Source organism: Ruditapes philippinarum, unplaced genomic scaffold (assembly GCF_026571515.1).
Source record: "Ruditapes philippinarum isolate M1 unplaced genomic scaffold, ASM2657151v2 ctg7881_1_1_1_1, whole genome shotgun sequence".
Lineage (NCBI taxonomy): Eukaryota > Metazoa > Mollusca > Bivalvia > Venerida > Veneridae > Ruditapes > Ruditapes philippinarum.
Window position 1 is genome coordinate 31,757 of NW_026851993.1, and position 15,958 is coordinate 47,714.

General features: G+C 35.3%; 1 protein-coding gene across 2 annotated transcripts in view; it reads left to right on the plus strand.

The window, feature by feature from the left end:
- The window catches only part of LOC132744954 (PAS domain-containing serine/threonine-protein kinase-like), a gene marked incomplete at its 3' end in the record, with an annotated part of 34,203 nt that extends 18,472 nt beyond the window's left edge, over positions 1-15,731 (plus strand). For both annotated transcript variants that reach the window (XM_060733759.1, XM_060733768.1), the window contains 11 exon segments: positions 1,997-2,331; positions 4,978-5,145; positions 8,597-8,737; positions 9,469-9,603; positions 9,851-10,105; positions 10,413-10,554; positions 11,668-11,800; positions 12,169-13,559; positions 14,227-14,399; positions 14,837-15,043; positions 15,606-15,731. In XM_060733759.1, coding sequence (XP_060589742.1) covers positions 1,997-2,331; positions 4,978-5,145; positions 8,597-8,737; positions 9,469-9,603; positions 9,851-10,105; positions 10,413-10,554; positions 11,668-11,800; positions 12,169-13,559; positions 14,227-14,399; positions 14,837-15,043; positions 15,606-15,731 — 3,206 coding nt within the window.
- Between the last annotated feature and the right edge of the window lie 227 nt (positions 15,732-15,958).

Below are 15,958 nucleotides of genomic sequence, written 5' to 3' on the forward strand. Positions count from 1 at the left end.
AATGAAATTTAAAATACTTTTTTATAGTAACAATGTACATCAGTTTGCAAAATTGCATAACTCTGCCTGCAAAATTTGAAGAATTATTTGCTTCTTTGAAACTTAGAAATTTTGGTTAAAGGTTAAAGGTCTTCAAAGATATTTACTTGAAACTTTACACATGCACTTAGGGTCATAATTGGAGGGTCATAATTGTATGTCACTGACCAAGTTCCATAACTCTATCTTGCATTAAGGCTGATTCATATCCCCTTTTCTACTTAGTCTCTTGGTTAATGTTCACATGCAAGTTTTACATATCTCAATAACTATTAAAGATATTTATTTAAAACTTCACATATGCATTTAGGGTCATAATTGTAGGTCACTGACAAAGATCCCTAATTCTGTCTTGCATTTAGGCTGATTTTTCTCCCCTTTTTCAACTTAGAAATTCATGGTAAAGTTTTGCTTGTAAGCTGTTATCTCAATTACTACTGAAGGGTTTGTGCCCTTTTTTGGGACAATTTTATGCATTCATAATAATAAAGCAGTGATTTACTTGATAAAACATCTTAATAACAAGCCTTTGTACCTTTTCTGTCAAATTTATGTATTGATAGGTAATTAGTATTATTATACTCAATAAAACACCCTTGTGACATTACCTTCCGAATAGTCAAGCCAATACTGTATAATTAGAGTCTCTCAAAGGCCTATAACATGAATTTATAAAAAAAATTAGCCCTTTTGTGAACTTAAAAAATTTAAAATTATCAAGGCTCTTTTACTATCAAGCACTTAGAATAGTCGAGCGTGCTGTCCTACCGACAGCTCTTGTTTTTAAAACTTTTATCCTGCTGATGGCAACTGAAACTATACCCTGAATGAGACCAGTGCAGACCAATAAGATCAGCTGTCACATTCATTTTTGTGCTCTCTGATCATGGTGCGCTATTCAGTCAGTACATATTTTGAAATTTTACCTTAAAGTGATGAATAGTTTTGTCTTGATGGAAAGATAGAAAAGTCTATTTAAGATATTTAGCATGGTACTGGTTGGGGACCACCAAAACCGGACAACCACCAAACCCGGACGGCCCCGAAAATGCTTAATTTAGTATTTTCTTTGTTCAATGATTGTCATTCACTTTTTTATCAACAATAAGTGCATGTTTATTTTAAAATTAAGTAAATAAATTTATTTTAACCTCCGTAAATATTAATATTTTAATGTCTATTTTAAGAATGTTGACGTTGAAATTTGGGGGTTAAGAAAGCAATGCCTGACCTCATATACCAGCTATAATCATTTGCAGAGTGAATAATAGAATATCCAAAACTTCAGCACTTGTTGCTGACATATTGTATATCATGTTAAAAATCAAAACACCCAAGCTTTTATCTGAATTAAATCACGTCATGTACATATCTGTCCGGACACATGGTACTGTAGTGTAGACAATTTTGGTAATTTTGATACCCTCCTTGTCGAGCCTCAGATATATGTGTCAATAAAATCAGAAATAAACAAACTAGTTTGTTAGTTAGGAGAAGAACCTAGCTGAACTGTGTCAAATGTTTTGGTCTCTAGGTTAAAAATTATGAAATCTATATGGAGAAATGTTCCAAAAGTGTCTGGTTGATGGTCTCCGACCAGTAAGGGTTATGTAATTCCAAGGGATCCCACTTTTGAACAAAAAAATTTTCACAGAAAAACAATAGCAACGTAAATGCAGACTGACTATTGGGAATTTAATGCTTCTCAATATGGGAAAGAAACATATGTTGGCATTGGGAATGCCTGTTTGCCAGTAGTAATTATTTAAGACAGTCTTGGTAGATACATCAAGTGCACAAACAGCTAAAAATAAATACAAGGTATTGCAAATTGTATTTTTTGAAAAAAGTGTTCAATGTGCGAACAATGAAACATAGGTATTTAATTATTTGTAGAAAGTTCAGTAAGTTTACAGCATGCATTTGCAGACTGCTCTAATGAATATTTTATTAACAGGCTCGGAATTGAACGATGTAAGTTTCACCTCAGCTTTTCCCATGGGAGCGTATAACCATTCTGCTGAAAGAAGCTTTGATCAATCCCAACTTGATAAAAGTATGGACCAGTCTGGTCATTCATCATCAAGGGAAGTAAGCCATGTCTCATCAAGGGAAGTAAGCTATATTTCCTCTAAGGAGAATAGCATGAATGTCTCGTCAGGGGAGAGAAGCATGGCTGAAAGCTGGTCTTTCTATAATCACATCCGAGCCTGTGACGTAGGACCAACTCTACCGTCAACTGTGCGAAACCCAAACAAAGCCTTGTGTACTATCAATGGAAAAACTTCAGAGGTAATCTATGGTGAATGCAATCAGTAAAATTTTAACTATTTAAGATCTAGGCAGGGTTAAGTGAATTATAAATGATTTTGTTGAATAAAAATAATCTAATTTGAAGTTTATTTATTCTGCTACCAAACACAGATAATTTAAATGAAAATTGGATTATATTTGTTTTATTTTTTACATTTTAAAGAAAATTGAACACTTGCTCAAAGGCTTAAAGTGTATTTCTCTATACTCGGCGTATCTATAGTATTTCAAATATTTATAAAAACAATAGAAATGTGTAATTTGGATTTTGTTATGAAACATTTCTGAAAAACAATGTTGATAAAAGCTTTAAAGTGCTTCAAGTGATTACTGAATGCTATCATGATATCATCATAATTATTTATGGTATTACGGATCTTCCAATTCACTTTAAAGCCCTTATATGTCTTTTTCCTGTAGAAAAACCTGTGTAAACCACTTCAATAAATTCCCAGGGGTGTTATATTTTCAGGCCGGGGGGGACATTAACTTAAGTATGAATAAGAAATTGAGATTTATTCCAATTTTCTTTGATTTGCAACAAACTGTCTTAGTAGTAATTATAATATTTCAAAAGAAAGGGGATTGGGGCTTAAACAATGTGAGGGACGGTTATTATATATGGTGTTTTGTGCTGTAAAAAGTGCAAGTTTTATGGTGTTTTCAAACTGCAGATAGTTATGAAATCACGGCAGGAAAAATCTAAGTGATCGTGACTTAAGAAAATGAAATGCAGTAAAGGTATTGATTTTTGTCATGCAGAAAATGTCACCGTATATTAAAATGTATGACAACTTAATTATATGGCTAAATCACTTTCTGCCTGTCTGACAAAACTCGCATCATTGTTTTATAATCAGATATATAGAATTTTCTGTGAGTTGTCATTTAACAAAGCTTTGAATGTTTAACAAAACAAGCATGTGGTGAGCTTTATTACTTGTGGCACAAGTTGAGTTATATTGAGTATATATGGAGTAAAAGTTTAATGTGTATTAAGCTATATATCTGCTGCAAACATTATTATTTCAGTTTTGAAAAAGACTTCTCAAACACATTTATGAAAGATATATGTTTCCATATATCCTTAAGAGTATGGCACATGCACAAAATCATCACTTATCGGTTATATCCTACTGATTTTTATATAAATACATGTATAGTAAATAATAATGAAAAAGGCGAAAAAGGGGTGTCCCTGGTCAAGTGGTTACTTTAAATCACTTACCCCTCACCGCAGTATGTTCAAAATCCAGGAACGTTTGGACTCTTTCATGTGAGGAAGCTGACCAGATAGCTTACAGGTAATTGGAGGTGCACGTCTGTTCCAAAAATAATGCATGTAGGGGCACTTGAGGTCTTCCTCCACCACAAAAGCTGGAAAGTCACCATATGACCTTTACAGTGTTGATGTCACGTATAACCAAAATTAAAAGTAATATTATATAACCTTGAAATTGAGCTGCATCATATGATATAATCTATGTGAAAGAAGCTTTATATAGATAAAATCAATTCTTCTAAACAAATGCATGTCCTGTAAGACTAAGAAATTGAGGCTTTTGTTGAAATGTTTCAAGAATAGTACAGTCCGGTTATTACAATAATTTGCATCATAACTGCACGCAAGAATGCAGACTACACCCTTGTAATCTATTTATTACCCACGAAAGAAACATTTTTTTTATTATTGTTTATATGGGAGCCAAGGCCTTATGAGTGTTTTAATCCTTGATGGGGTCAGGATGCATTATGATAAGGTTGTCAGAGTTAGGTAACGCAACCTTGTATATAACTTTGTTTTGGCCATGGGGTATATTTGTTTTCATTGTTATTATAAAAAAAGACAAAAATGAGCCGCACAATGACAAAACCAACATAATGAGTTTGCGACCAGCATGGATCCAGACCAGCCTGCGCATCCGCGCAGTCTGATCAGGATCCATGCTGTTCGCTATCAGTTTCTCTACTTGTTATAGGGTTTGTAAGCGAACAGCATGGATCCTGATCAGACTCTGCGGATGCGCAGGCTGGTCCGCATCCATACTGGTCGCAAACGCACTATGTTGGTTTTGTCGTGACGTGGCTCAAATTAGTTATAAAAATAAGCTGCTAAAGAGATGTACGGTAATGAGTTGAGATGAGGTAATTTAATGTCTTCAATCACGTCTGACAATGCTGATGTTAAAATATGGCTTTGTTAAAAAGATGACAGTGTGAAAATGCAAAACATTTAGTTGCTAGTAGTACCAGACAGAAATTTATGTAAAAGAATATTTGTACCAAAAGTAGCAGAGTGACTAATAACATGTTGCAGGGGATTTTACCCAGCAACTGAAATATAATAAAACTCCTTAAATGTACTGTATCTGGTAATTCATGTGAAGAAGTTAGCATTTGTATGTAAAAACAAACTGAGCAATACTGGTAAAATAAAGCCAGAATTAGTATAAGTTAAATGCCCATCAGTATATCATTGAGATTCTGTTTTGATCTCTAACTTGATAAAAAGCAATATATCTGAATAAAAAGCAATATTTCGTAAAATATGTTTGGTGAAAAAAGTGATGTTGTTTCATTTGTAGGTAATACATATACATGTATGTATTTATTTTACTCATTCAGATACTGGTAGCCAATGAGATGGCATGTGAGTTGTTTGGTTACGAGGAGACAGAGTTAATCGGGATGATGTTGAAAGATCTTGTAAGATTGAAGCCGCGGGAACAAGCTACCATCATGGAGTCACATCTAGAACCGTCTGGCCAGGTTGTCAATTTGACAGGAAAAGTGGTAAGAGTATTTTTGAAGGAATCAGGAGCCTTTGTGGCTTAGTGATTAAGGACCATGGTTTGGAATTACTTACCATTCACTATTGAGGTTGGGGGGGGGGGAGTCCCAGTAATGGGAAGTGGTGGCCTTGTGGTTAATGTGTCTGCCTTTCAACCCAGTCATTGTGAGTTTGAGCCGTAAATAGGTTACAACCATGTTTCCCCATTACACCAGTACTGGTCATTTATTTCCAGGAAGTGAACTAGATAGTGGTCTATATAAACTTCCAACTTCATCATATTTAAACTAACAAAATCCCTCCTGGAAAAAGACTTGTAACTTTATGTTAAAAACATATCCAGCTTGCCTATAGAATGCTGTGATTCTATTTCCCATATGTTTTTATTATAAAATAAAAACATATAGTAATATTTTCACCTCAAAAATGTCCCTGTGACTGAACAGCAGCTGACTAAGATCAAATTTTATGGACTGAAAGAAAAAAGCTGTCACTATAAATAGTGTCTTCTTTGTAAATTACATGATACATAAAAATTAAATTTTTGAAAAGAAATGATGAATTTTCAGTTTTTGGCTTTAGATTTCTTATGGTTGATTATGCTGTATATACCCCTTTAGAAATCCTTAGAGTGTAGTGAAAATTCAAAACAAAAAATCACTGCATTTGGTTTTGGCATGAAGTTATGAATGGAGGGATATCTTGCTAGTTTACTCCATCAGTAAAGCTGGACCTTTTAGTTTACAGTGTTTGTCATAATACATATCCAGAAAGCACTGAAACAGAGTATCTGTAGCATTGAAACAAGCATTGCTTTTCTATGGATTTATTGGCCCATTTAAGTAACTTTAAAATTCTTTAAAGCTACATTTAATAAATTTCATAAAAACAGAAATACATGTAGCAACATTTCATTAACAAATTGGGTTTCATATTGACTCCGGATCTTACTTTGGTGTCCAGACAACCAAAATGAGTTTTATAAGCATAAAAATGTGCAACCTCATTGTGGAATGGGAAGTACAATTTCAGTTTGCATGAGAAACTCCGTCTTCGGATCATCCGTACATCAATATCAAATCAACAAACATGACTATAAGTAGCAGTCCTAATTTAACGGTAATTTTCTGCATTGTAACGGATGTTTTCATACAAATTTAATTTTTTTATGAGATGATTACTTTTTTCTGAACGGAAAAAGTGCCTAGTGCACTGTGAAGCTAAAACGGTTAAAGTGTGTTTGCACAAGAAAGTATCATATTTGTTGTGTTCCGGATAACAGCTATAACACTGTGACGTAACGCATACACAAGCTGATGATAATCTTCATTTGCATGTTAAAATTCGTATACGAACTTTAGTGTTACCGTGGAGTTTTCCGTTTAAAATCCTTATTTATGAATAATATTTGATGACATTTACAACATTATTGTTAAAAAGGTTAATGAAACTGTAGAATGCTTGGTTTTTAGGCCGATGGCAAAATAATTTTGAATATTTATTATGCCCCCATTTCGAAGAAAAGGGGGTATATTGCTTTGCACTTGTCGGTCCGTCGGTCCGTAGACCAAATGGTTTCTGAGTGATAACTAAAGAACCCTTAGGCCTAGGAACTTCAAACTTGGTATGGTGATTGGTCATGACCAGTAGATGACCCCTATTGATTTTGGGGTCAAGGGGTCAAAGGTCAAGGTCACATTGACCTTGTAAGCAAAAACGGTTTCCGATCAATAACTAAAGAACTTTAAGGCCTAGGAACTTCAAACTTGGTATGGTGATTGGTCATGATCAGTAGATGACCCCTATTGATTTTGGGGTCAAGGGGTCAAAGGTCAAGGTCACATTGACCTCTTGGGTAAAAACGGTTTCTGATCAATAACAAAAGAACCCTTAGGCCTAGGAACTTCAAACTTGGTATGGTGATTGGTCATGATCAGTAGATGACCCCTATTGATTTTGGGGTCAAGGGGTCAAAGGTCAAGGTCACATTGACCTCTTTGGTAAAAACGGTTTCTGATCAATAACAAAAGAACCCTTAGGCCTAGGAACTTCAAACTTGGTATGGTGATTGGTCATGATCAGCAGATGACCCCTATTGATTTTGGGGTTAAGGGGTCAAAGGTCAAGGTCACATTGACCTTGTAGGTAAAAAACGGTTTCCGATCAATAACGAAAGAACCCTTAGGCCTAGGGACTTCAAACTTGATATGGTGATTGGTCATGATCAGTAGATGACCCCTATTGATTTTGGGGTCAAGGGGTCAAAGGTCAAGGTCACATTGACCTCTTAGGTAAAAACGGTTTCCGATCAATAACTAAAGAACCCTTAGGCCTAGGAACTTCAAACTTAGTATGGTGATTGGTCATGACCAGCAGATGACCCCTATTGATATTGGGGTTAAGGGGTCAAAGGGCAAGGTCACATTGACCTTGTAGGTAAAAATGCTTTCCAATCAATAACTAAAGAACCCTTAGGCCTAGGAACTTCAAACTTGGTATGGTGATTGGTCATGACCAGCAGATGACCCCTATTGATATTGGGGTTAAGGGGTCAAAGGGCAAGGTCACATTGACCTTGTAGGTAAAAATACTTTCCAATCAATAACTAAAGAACCCTTAGGCCTAGGAACTTCAAACTTGGTATGGTGATTGGTCATGACCAGCAGATGACCTATTGATTTTGGGGTCAAGGGGTCAAAGGTCAAGGTCACATTGACCTTGTAGGTAAAAACGGTTTCCGATCAATTAACTAAAAACGCTTAGGCCAAGGAACTTCAAACTTGGTATGGTGATTTGTCATGACCAGCAGATTACCCCTATTGATTTTGGGATCAAGGGGTCAAAGGTCAAGGTCACATTGACATTGTAAGTAAAAACGGTTTCTGATCAATAACTAAAGAACGCTTTGGCCTAGGAACTTCAAACTTGGCATGGTGATTGGTCATGACCAGCAGATGACCCCTATTGATTTTGGGGTCAAAGGTCAAGGTCACATTGACCTTGTATGTTAAAACGGTTTCCGATCAATAACTAAAAAACCCTTAGGCCTAGGAACTTCAAACTTGGTATGGTGATTGGTCATGACCAGCAGATGACCTATTGATTTTGGGGTCAAGGGGTCAAAGGTCAAGGTCACATTGACCTTGTAGGTAAAAACGGTTTCCAATCAATTAACTAAAAACGCTTAGGCATAGGAACTTCAAACTTTGTATGATGATTGGTCGTGACCAGCAGATGACCCCTATTGAGTTTTGGGTCAAGGGGTCAAAGGTTAAGGTCATGACCAGTAGATACTTGATAACCCTTATTAATTGTTTGATCACTGGGTCAGAAGTCATGCATAATAACCTTATTACATGACTAATTGGCTGCTGATAGGGGGCATACATGTTTTACAAACATATCTTGTTTAATGTAGCTTTAAATTTCAAGTACAATTTTCTGTATCAACAGGTGGATGCAGTTGACAAGAATGGATTGATTCTTCCTGTATCTATGTGGGTGAAGAAACTGGAGACATCAAAACAGCCAAGGTGTTTGGTTGTGATGGAACCAGTGGAGAGAACTGTGGCTGTGGTGAAATTTGCTGCTGATGTAAGTTGCTTCATATTCATATTTCCTTCAAGGGGACCCTTGTGGCTGAGGGGCTGCCTTTTCTGGTTGAGGCAGTAAAATTGCAGCTACTAATGCAGACTGATAATTAGAATTTTTTCTTTTCAATTGACATTTCATGATTTGGAATGTCTCTGTTTACCAGCAGTAAGTAACTAAGGAAAAATACTCTTGAAATAGCCTAATTAGTTTTTATAACCTTGGTGCAAGTCATAAACTGGGTTCTAGTTTAAAAGTGAAGGGCACAATTAAATGGAATGTGATTATAAATCAAACTTTAATAAGATATATGATCAGTATTTTATATTTTCATCATTACTTGCTCAATAATGTAACAGCTGCATTCCCAGTGCAGTGAAATAAGCTCATTATGTTATATAAACAAAATAATGTTATGAAATACTAGACTATAAATCTGATTTGCATATTAAGCAGATTGGAATGTCTTTATTGAGCCTCTCCTATAAGTCCAGGAATTCTATTTTGATAAACTTATTTAATTTCTGTTTATTACATTATTCTAGAAAAATAGTAAAAAAGGATAAGTTTGATTTTATGAATTTGGCCAGATTCTTGCCTGTAATCTTCTGATACTGGGAAGAAAACACTGATTAGAAAGAAGAAATATCAAAAAAAAATCTCATATATTTGAATAGTTGATATAATTTTTTAACAAATTATTAAGAAACATTGCTTTTGATTTACTTTGCCAGGGTACCATAGTGTCATGTGATGATCAGCTGGCATATATACATGGTTTCCATGAAAGGGAAGATGTACAAGGTACACATATAAAAGATCTGATACCTGCTTTCAAGCTACCTGTTCCAGGAGAACGGCTGCCAAAGGTTTGTTTATAAGGCTCCTTTGATCAATCTTCAAACTTGGTCTCTTTTTACTTAGGTTTTTCTCTGATGTTATGCCTTAATCACTATAAAATAGTATAAGTATAGAGTCTTCACTGTAGACCGTTAACTTTAGGTCTTCATGAGATCTTCCTTCACCACATGATTTTAAAAGCAGTATTATCTATGTAGCAGATAAGATTTGATTTGAAATCCATGGGAAAAACAAAATTTTCACTTTTCCTCATAGGATGTGAGGAAACAACGAGCTACCGGACGGACACGTGATGGTGCTAATTTTCCACTGAGTATAGCAGTAGAAATGATAGAAGACGAGGATGATGATAATTTACATGACTGTGATGATCTTTACAAAGGTGTCGTGTGGGTGTTTGCTAACATCAGTGGGCTGATTACCTTTCTCCCTGACGGCACTATACACAATATAAATGAGAACTTTTCACTGATGCTGTTTGGCTTTAAGAGCTCAGAAATTATTGGCAAGGTGAGTAGTTTTATTGTGAATGCCAGCAAATTTTCTGTTTTTGAAATGCCAATATGAAAAAGATGTTTAAAATGGAAATTAAAAAGTTACCACATATAAGTTTAATACAAATGTCTGGTATATTGCAGCCATTTTCATTTTGTGACGTCTTTGACTGCCTGACAAGACGGGCAACTAGCGGCTCCTATAATTTAGCAGTTTTGTATCAAAATCTCTTCACATGAACAATTGACAATTTACAAACTACCACATATCCATTATACAAAATCTAGGTAGGGATGAAAAAATTAATTTCTTTTGTTTTCAGAATATATCAACATTGATTCCAGACTTCTATGAAATATTGGATCTAGTGGAGAACAGTATGCAAGTGTCAGGAGTAGATGAGGACAAACTCTCTGTTCACAGTAAAGATAGTGGGAAAAATTCCTCCAGATCTAGTAGTAAAGGTAAACACCTCAGTAAAGAAGGGTTAAACTCCTCAATATGTTGGAGATGGATAAACTTTCTGCAGTAGATAGTTATTTCAGGGGTGTCAAAAGTCCGGATTTTCCCGCCAAAAAGTCATTTCTGAGATAAGTGCAAATTCGATGAATAAATTCAGGGGTGGGGGGGGTAAGGGTTCAGTTGTTTTAAAAAATCCTCGGTGATTGATGGATACAATACTGTAGTTAACGATAGTATCATGAAAAAGAAATCGACGAAAAACGGTATAAGTGCTACCGTTACGGGATGTATAGGTTTTAGCATCGTGATCAAAATCACCAGGCGCATCGCTTGCAAGCATCTACTGATTACAACCAAAGATCGAAATTCTCAATTCATTGTCTTTTTGAGGTTGTTTAAGGAATGCAAAAAACTACTACGAAGTTATGTGCTTGTTTTAAAAGTTGTTTTATCTTTTATTGTTTACACTCAACTTTTATAACTTTTGATAACATGCAACACATACGATAAAAGGTTTTAGACTATACTGTCAGAGGAAAAAAAATTATGTGACTTGGTCAGACTCAGAGTGAAAATGGCAAAAAATTATGACAAATACATTTAAAAAATATTGGTGAAGTGTCTGGGGAAATTGTTTCTAGTGCATCTTAAAATGCTGAAATTCAATTTTTCCTGGGGGGCTTGGCCCTCCTAGACCCCCCACAGGGGCTTTGCCCCTTGACCCCAATGGGGACCTGCAGCCCCCAAACCCCCGGCTTTTTCAGGATTTTAAATTTAGACTTGTTGACACCCCTGTTATTTATTGATTGTTTCAAGAGTGGGTTATAAAAAATACTTTCTTTTATATGTTACAAATTCAACATAAAAGCATCAGGCAAAATTTTATCGTGCAAGAGATTTGAACTTTTGACCACTCCCTTGCAAGCAAAAGAACTTTTAGAAGCTATATGTTTATAGATTTTTTTTGATTTTTTTTTTTTTGAGATTAGTTTCTAGTTTTGGTCATAGTTAAAAAAAAATTTTTTTAAATTGACTGTGTTTTTGAGGTACTTTTTTGTATGTGAATTCATAACAGTCGTACATGTGTGGACATGTTTTTACAAATGATTTTCCAGGAACAAGTCGCACAGATAGTGATGACCCTGGTATAAGTTTGAGCCTCAGTACAGGGCTCCATGGCAACCTGGAAGGGTTTGACCTGCATGAACCAGGGGTTACCTCTACACCTAATAAACCACCCTGTAAAAGGTTAGTACAAGAATTTAGTGTTTCCTTAGGATAAAAAAGATGAAAAATTGACCTACATAAAATCTAAGAGATGGAAGGTGTATTTTGCCACTCCTGTGGCAGGTTCAGTTGATACTATAATATTACTTGCAGAAATATGATACCATATTAGCTTAAAACAAATAACCCTTTAACTCTCCACATAAATATGAAGTGTTGAGTGATGGAAGAATTGAAGCTACTGGAACCAGGTTTATAATGATCTTTAGTTTAATCATACAGAGGTTTTGATGAGAATTTCATTCTGACTTAAAATATAACCATGACCTCTAAATGACCTTTACCTTTAAAGTAGCCAAAAGCAGTTGTATGTCTGAGTTTTTTTCCAGGCGATCACTAGAAGCCTTTGAACAGGAGACTGACGATGAAGTTACCAGTAAGCCTGTGATGCCACCAGTAGCAGAACTGAAAATAGATGCAGTTACTTCCCTTGACAACTCTTCACCAAACCACAGCACTGTTTCAACCTCCAGCACAGAAACTCTTCTGATTGCAAGGGACACAACTTGTACTAATACAAGCACAACCAGTAGCAAAAGTCTTCCAGAAGTTGATGCCATTGAAAGTCCAAGAATATGTGAGACTGGATCTGCCAAAGAAATGATTGATAAAACATCTTCAACAGATACCGTTGTGTACAAAATAGATAACTCTGGGCAGTATGCAATAGAAAATATTTCCCCTGATGTACAACAGGAAAATGAAAATAACAATGCTATTGATGCAAAATTAGATAAGCTCACAGTGTGCCAAAGTGTTGAAAGTTCAACACCTGTTTCAAAGAATATTAAAAAACTTGAGAAAAGTGATATACTTGCCTCACCTTGCCTGTCAGACATTATGAGATTAGATTCACAGAAGAATTCTCCTGGATGTGATAGTTCAGCAATAGAAGGTGGAGACGAGATGACAAATACTGATTCTTTTAGTGCTGAAGCTGATCAAGATATTGAGAAATCTGAATTGAACACAACAGATGACCTCTTAGCTGCTACAGTGGGACTTTTAAAACTTGACGATATGAAATGTGAGGACACTGAAAAAGATAAAAAGGACACTTCTGAAGATGGAAAGGTGTTGAGTAAGTTAAAGGAAGAATCGGGTTACAATGATATTAATAGTAATGCAAGTCAACAAAAGGATGACTTGGTAAATACAAGTGATGGTGCTATGAAAGGGAAGTGCTCTTCAGCAAAGAAGATGGAGGATGAAAAGGAAGTGCCTGATGTTAACAATGAGATTAGTATTGATTCTGATAAATGTGCTAATTCCGTGGAGGAGAGCGATAAATCCTTTATCAGTGTGATAGAAGACATTGATGAGTCATTACTTCATCGCAGCAGTATTCACCAGTTCCTAAACTCCCGTAACAAGAGTCGGAACTTGGAGGATTCTGGGTCTTTTCTGCGGCCAAATGAAAGTCGTAATATGAACTGCTCTTCTCAAGGGACTCCAGGAGTTGAAGTTTATTTTCCGAAAGGTATAGATTCGCCAGAATATAAAAACAATCTAGATATTTCTAGTTTGGAACTAAGTGACCTTAGTAGTGAGGGCTATTCACCAAGTTTGAAAAGTTTTGAAACACATGAGAAAGGTGTGCGATATGTGACAAAGACGCGAAATGGATCCCGGTCGTCAGATTACAGTTCGAACAGTACTATGATGTTTCCCGAGGGCAGTTTTCAAGGACAGTGTCAACACAGGGACCAGTCATTACTTGGTAATTGTCTACTTTCTCAGTTGTAATAAAACCTCCCTACAAATTAAATTGAAACTTTATTGTCTTATGATTTAGTGGAGTGTTTTTGTTTTTTCCATAGGTAGAGGAAGACAGGTGACTTTTTCTGTTAAATTTTGGAAAAATAATATTAGCATAATATTTATAAAGAATGTAAATTACATTTACTTGGAACATGTATGATTTGAAAGAATGTTCTTGAGGGGAAGTCCCTGCTGTAGATAAAAAAAAAAACACTTTAGTGGGATGTTTTGTCATTAATTGAAAGTGATCCTATCAGTTTTGATGTTAGTAGGTCAAAGGTCAAGGTCATAGAAGTCACAATGATATCTGTAAACCAAAGAAAGTTAGTCTAAGGAAAAATTTTAGAAAATTTTGGCAACTGCTTATCAAATAAATAATAAGAGCTGACTTTGCCCACAGCTTGTACAAGGAATAATATTAAAGACAAAAACTTTGTCCACAGCTTGTGCAATATACAATAATTGAAGACTTTTGACCACAAAATCATCATTTGTATGACACAGAATTCCCTTTCAAATGATGTACATGTAGTAATAAACCATGATAAAAATAAGTTGCCTTTTTTGCTATGATATCATATGTCTGGATGTATGATGATTGAGACTTGCATGTTATTTGTTTGTAGGTATTGTGTTTCAAATAAAGCGTGTACAACTAGAAGATGGTAATGAGGTTTATTGTATGTGGGTGTCTCGTGACCCGGAGGAACCTGCAGAATATGGAAGGTCGTACGCCAATCTTACCCTGGCATCTAGTCTTAACAGTACAATGGACCACTCTAACTATAGTCTGGGAGAGGTATTTATTCATTATATATAGGATGTTTTGAAGTTTGACCAGGTTATCTCAAAAAAAAATTCCAAATAAATTTGAATAGTAATAAAATGAAGGTGCCCACTATACCCTGATCAGGAGGTTAGTATTTGAAACACCTTGGTTATTTTCTGTTTCAATTTATTATGAGGCTATATAAATTATAGCTTAAACTTTAAAAATTGATAACTTGGCATTAAAAAGTGTTTGTTGCCTAGTGATTAGTACAGCTTACCTCTCAGCCCAGATATTTTGAGATTGAACCTTACACTGGTCACAACCCTGCTGGCTCATATGACACTAGTACTGGTTAGTCCCAGGAAGCCATCTAGTCATAGATGAAGTTGCAAGAACTTGAAAGAGGAGCCTTAGATAAATATGAATAAACTAATGTTTGAAATAACTTGACTTGTTATATCCAGGCCCTGATAGAAAAAGCTCAGTCAGCTTCAAAAGACCCATTAGATGAAGAGGAAGACCCTCTGGTGGAGGCTCATGTCCCAGAGACCGAGGAGGATCGCGCCATCAAGTACGGTCCTTATAGCAAGCATTATCACACTCATCACACCATCGGGAAAGGTGCATTTGGATTTGTAAAGATGGCTACCAGTATCTGTGATAGAAAACAGGTATTGTAAAACAAACAAAAAAAGATTATTTTTTTCTTCCATTTGTATATGTGTAATGCAGACTTCTATCGTAGTAATGTCAAGTTTGATCAAAGGTTATTATTGTGATTTTCATGTAGAAAATAGCTACAGCTCAATAACATGTAAACAATTGCAACAGAATAGTCAGGATAGAGTTCGTAAGATAATTGTATGATGTTAGAAGATGTACCTTATTGTTCTTAGGTCATATGTCACAATTTCTTTGTCAAACAGCTTATGAATGCAACAGCTTTTGTTTCTTGCTTTGTCTCAGCTTACTTTTTTCTAGTAATAGTATAAAATTGAAAATTTAAGTGTTCTATGGGAAGGAATCAAGTTAATTGACAAACATTTGCTTATAGTCTAGACCATGAGCAGTTTAACAGGATCAGTGTGTTTTGTATGATTCTTCATCCTAAAGAAGATCCAAGATGATTGGTAGAAAAATATAGTTATAATATAACATCCTCAAACTTACTACAGTTATTGTGGTTGTTTCTCTATTACCCTTTTATTATATAGAGTTGAAAATATTTTTCAGGTTGTTGTTAAATTTATACGGCGGGGAAAAGTGTTCAGTGATTGCTGGGTACAAGATACACGATATGGTAGAATGCCGCTTGAAGTCAGCATATTACATAAATTAGATCATCCTAACATAGTCAAGGTACTGTTATATTACATTTCATACTATACACCCAGGGCCTTTTTACCCTTCTTTGCTTTAGCCGGTATTCGGCTACTTCCCCAAGCCAACACCCCAAAAAACAGTCTAAAATTTCCCTTCTTGCGAAGATTTTCCCTTTCAATCAAAGAAAAAAACTTGTAAACAAACTTTTTTGTTTAAAAATATATCATTGTTTTTGACCAATGAAAGCTAATTATTCAATTACC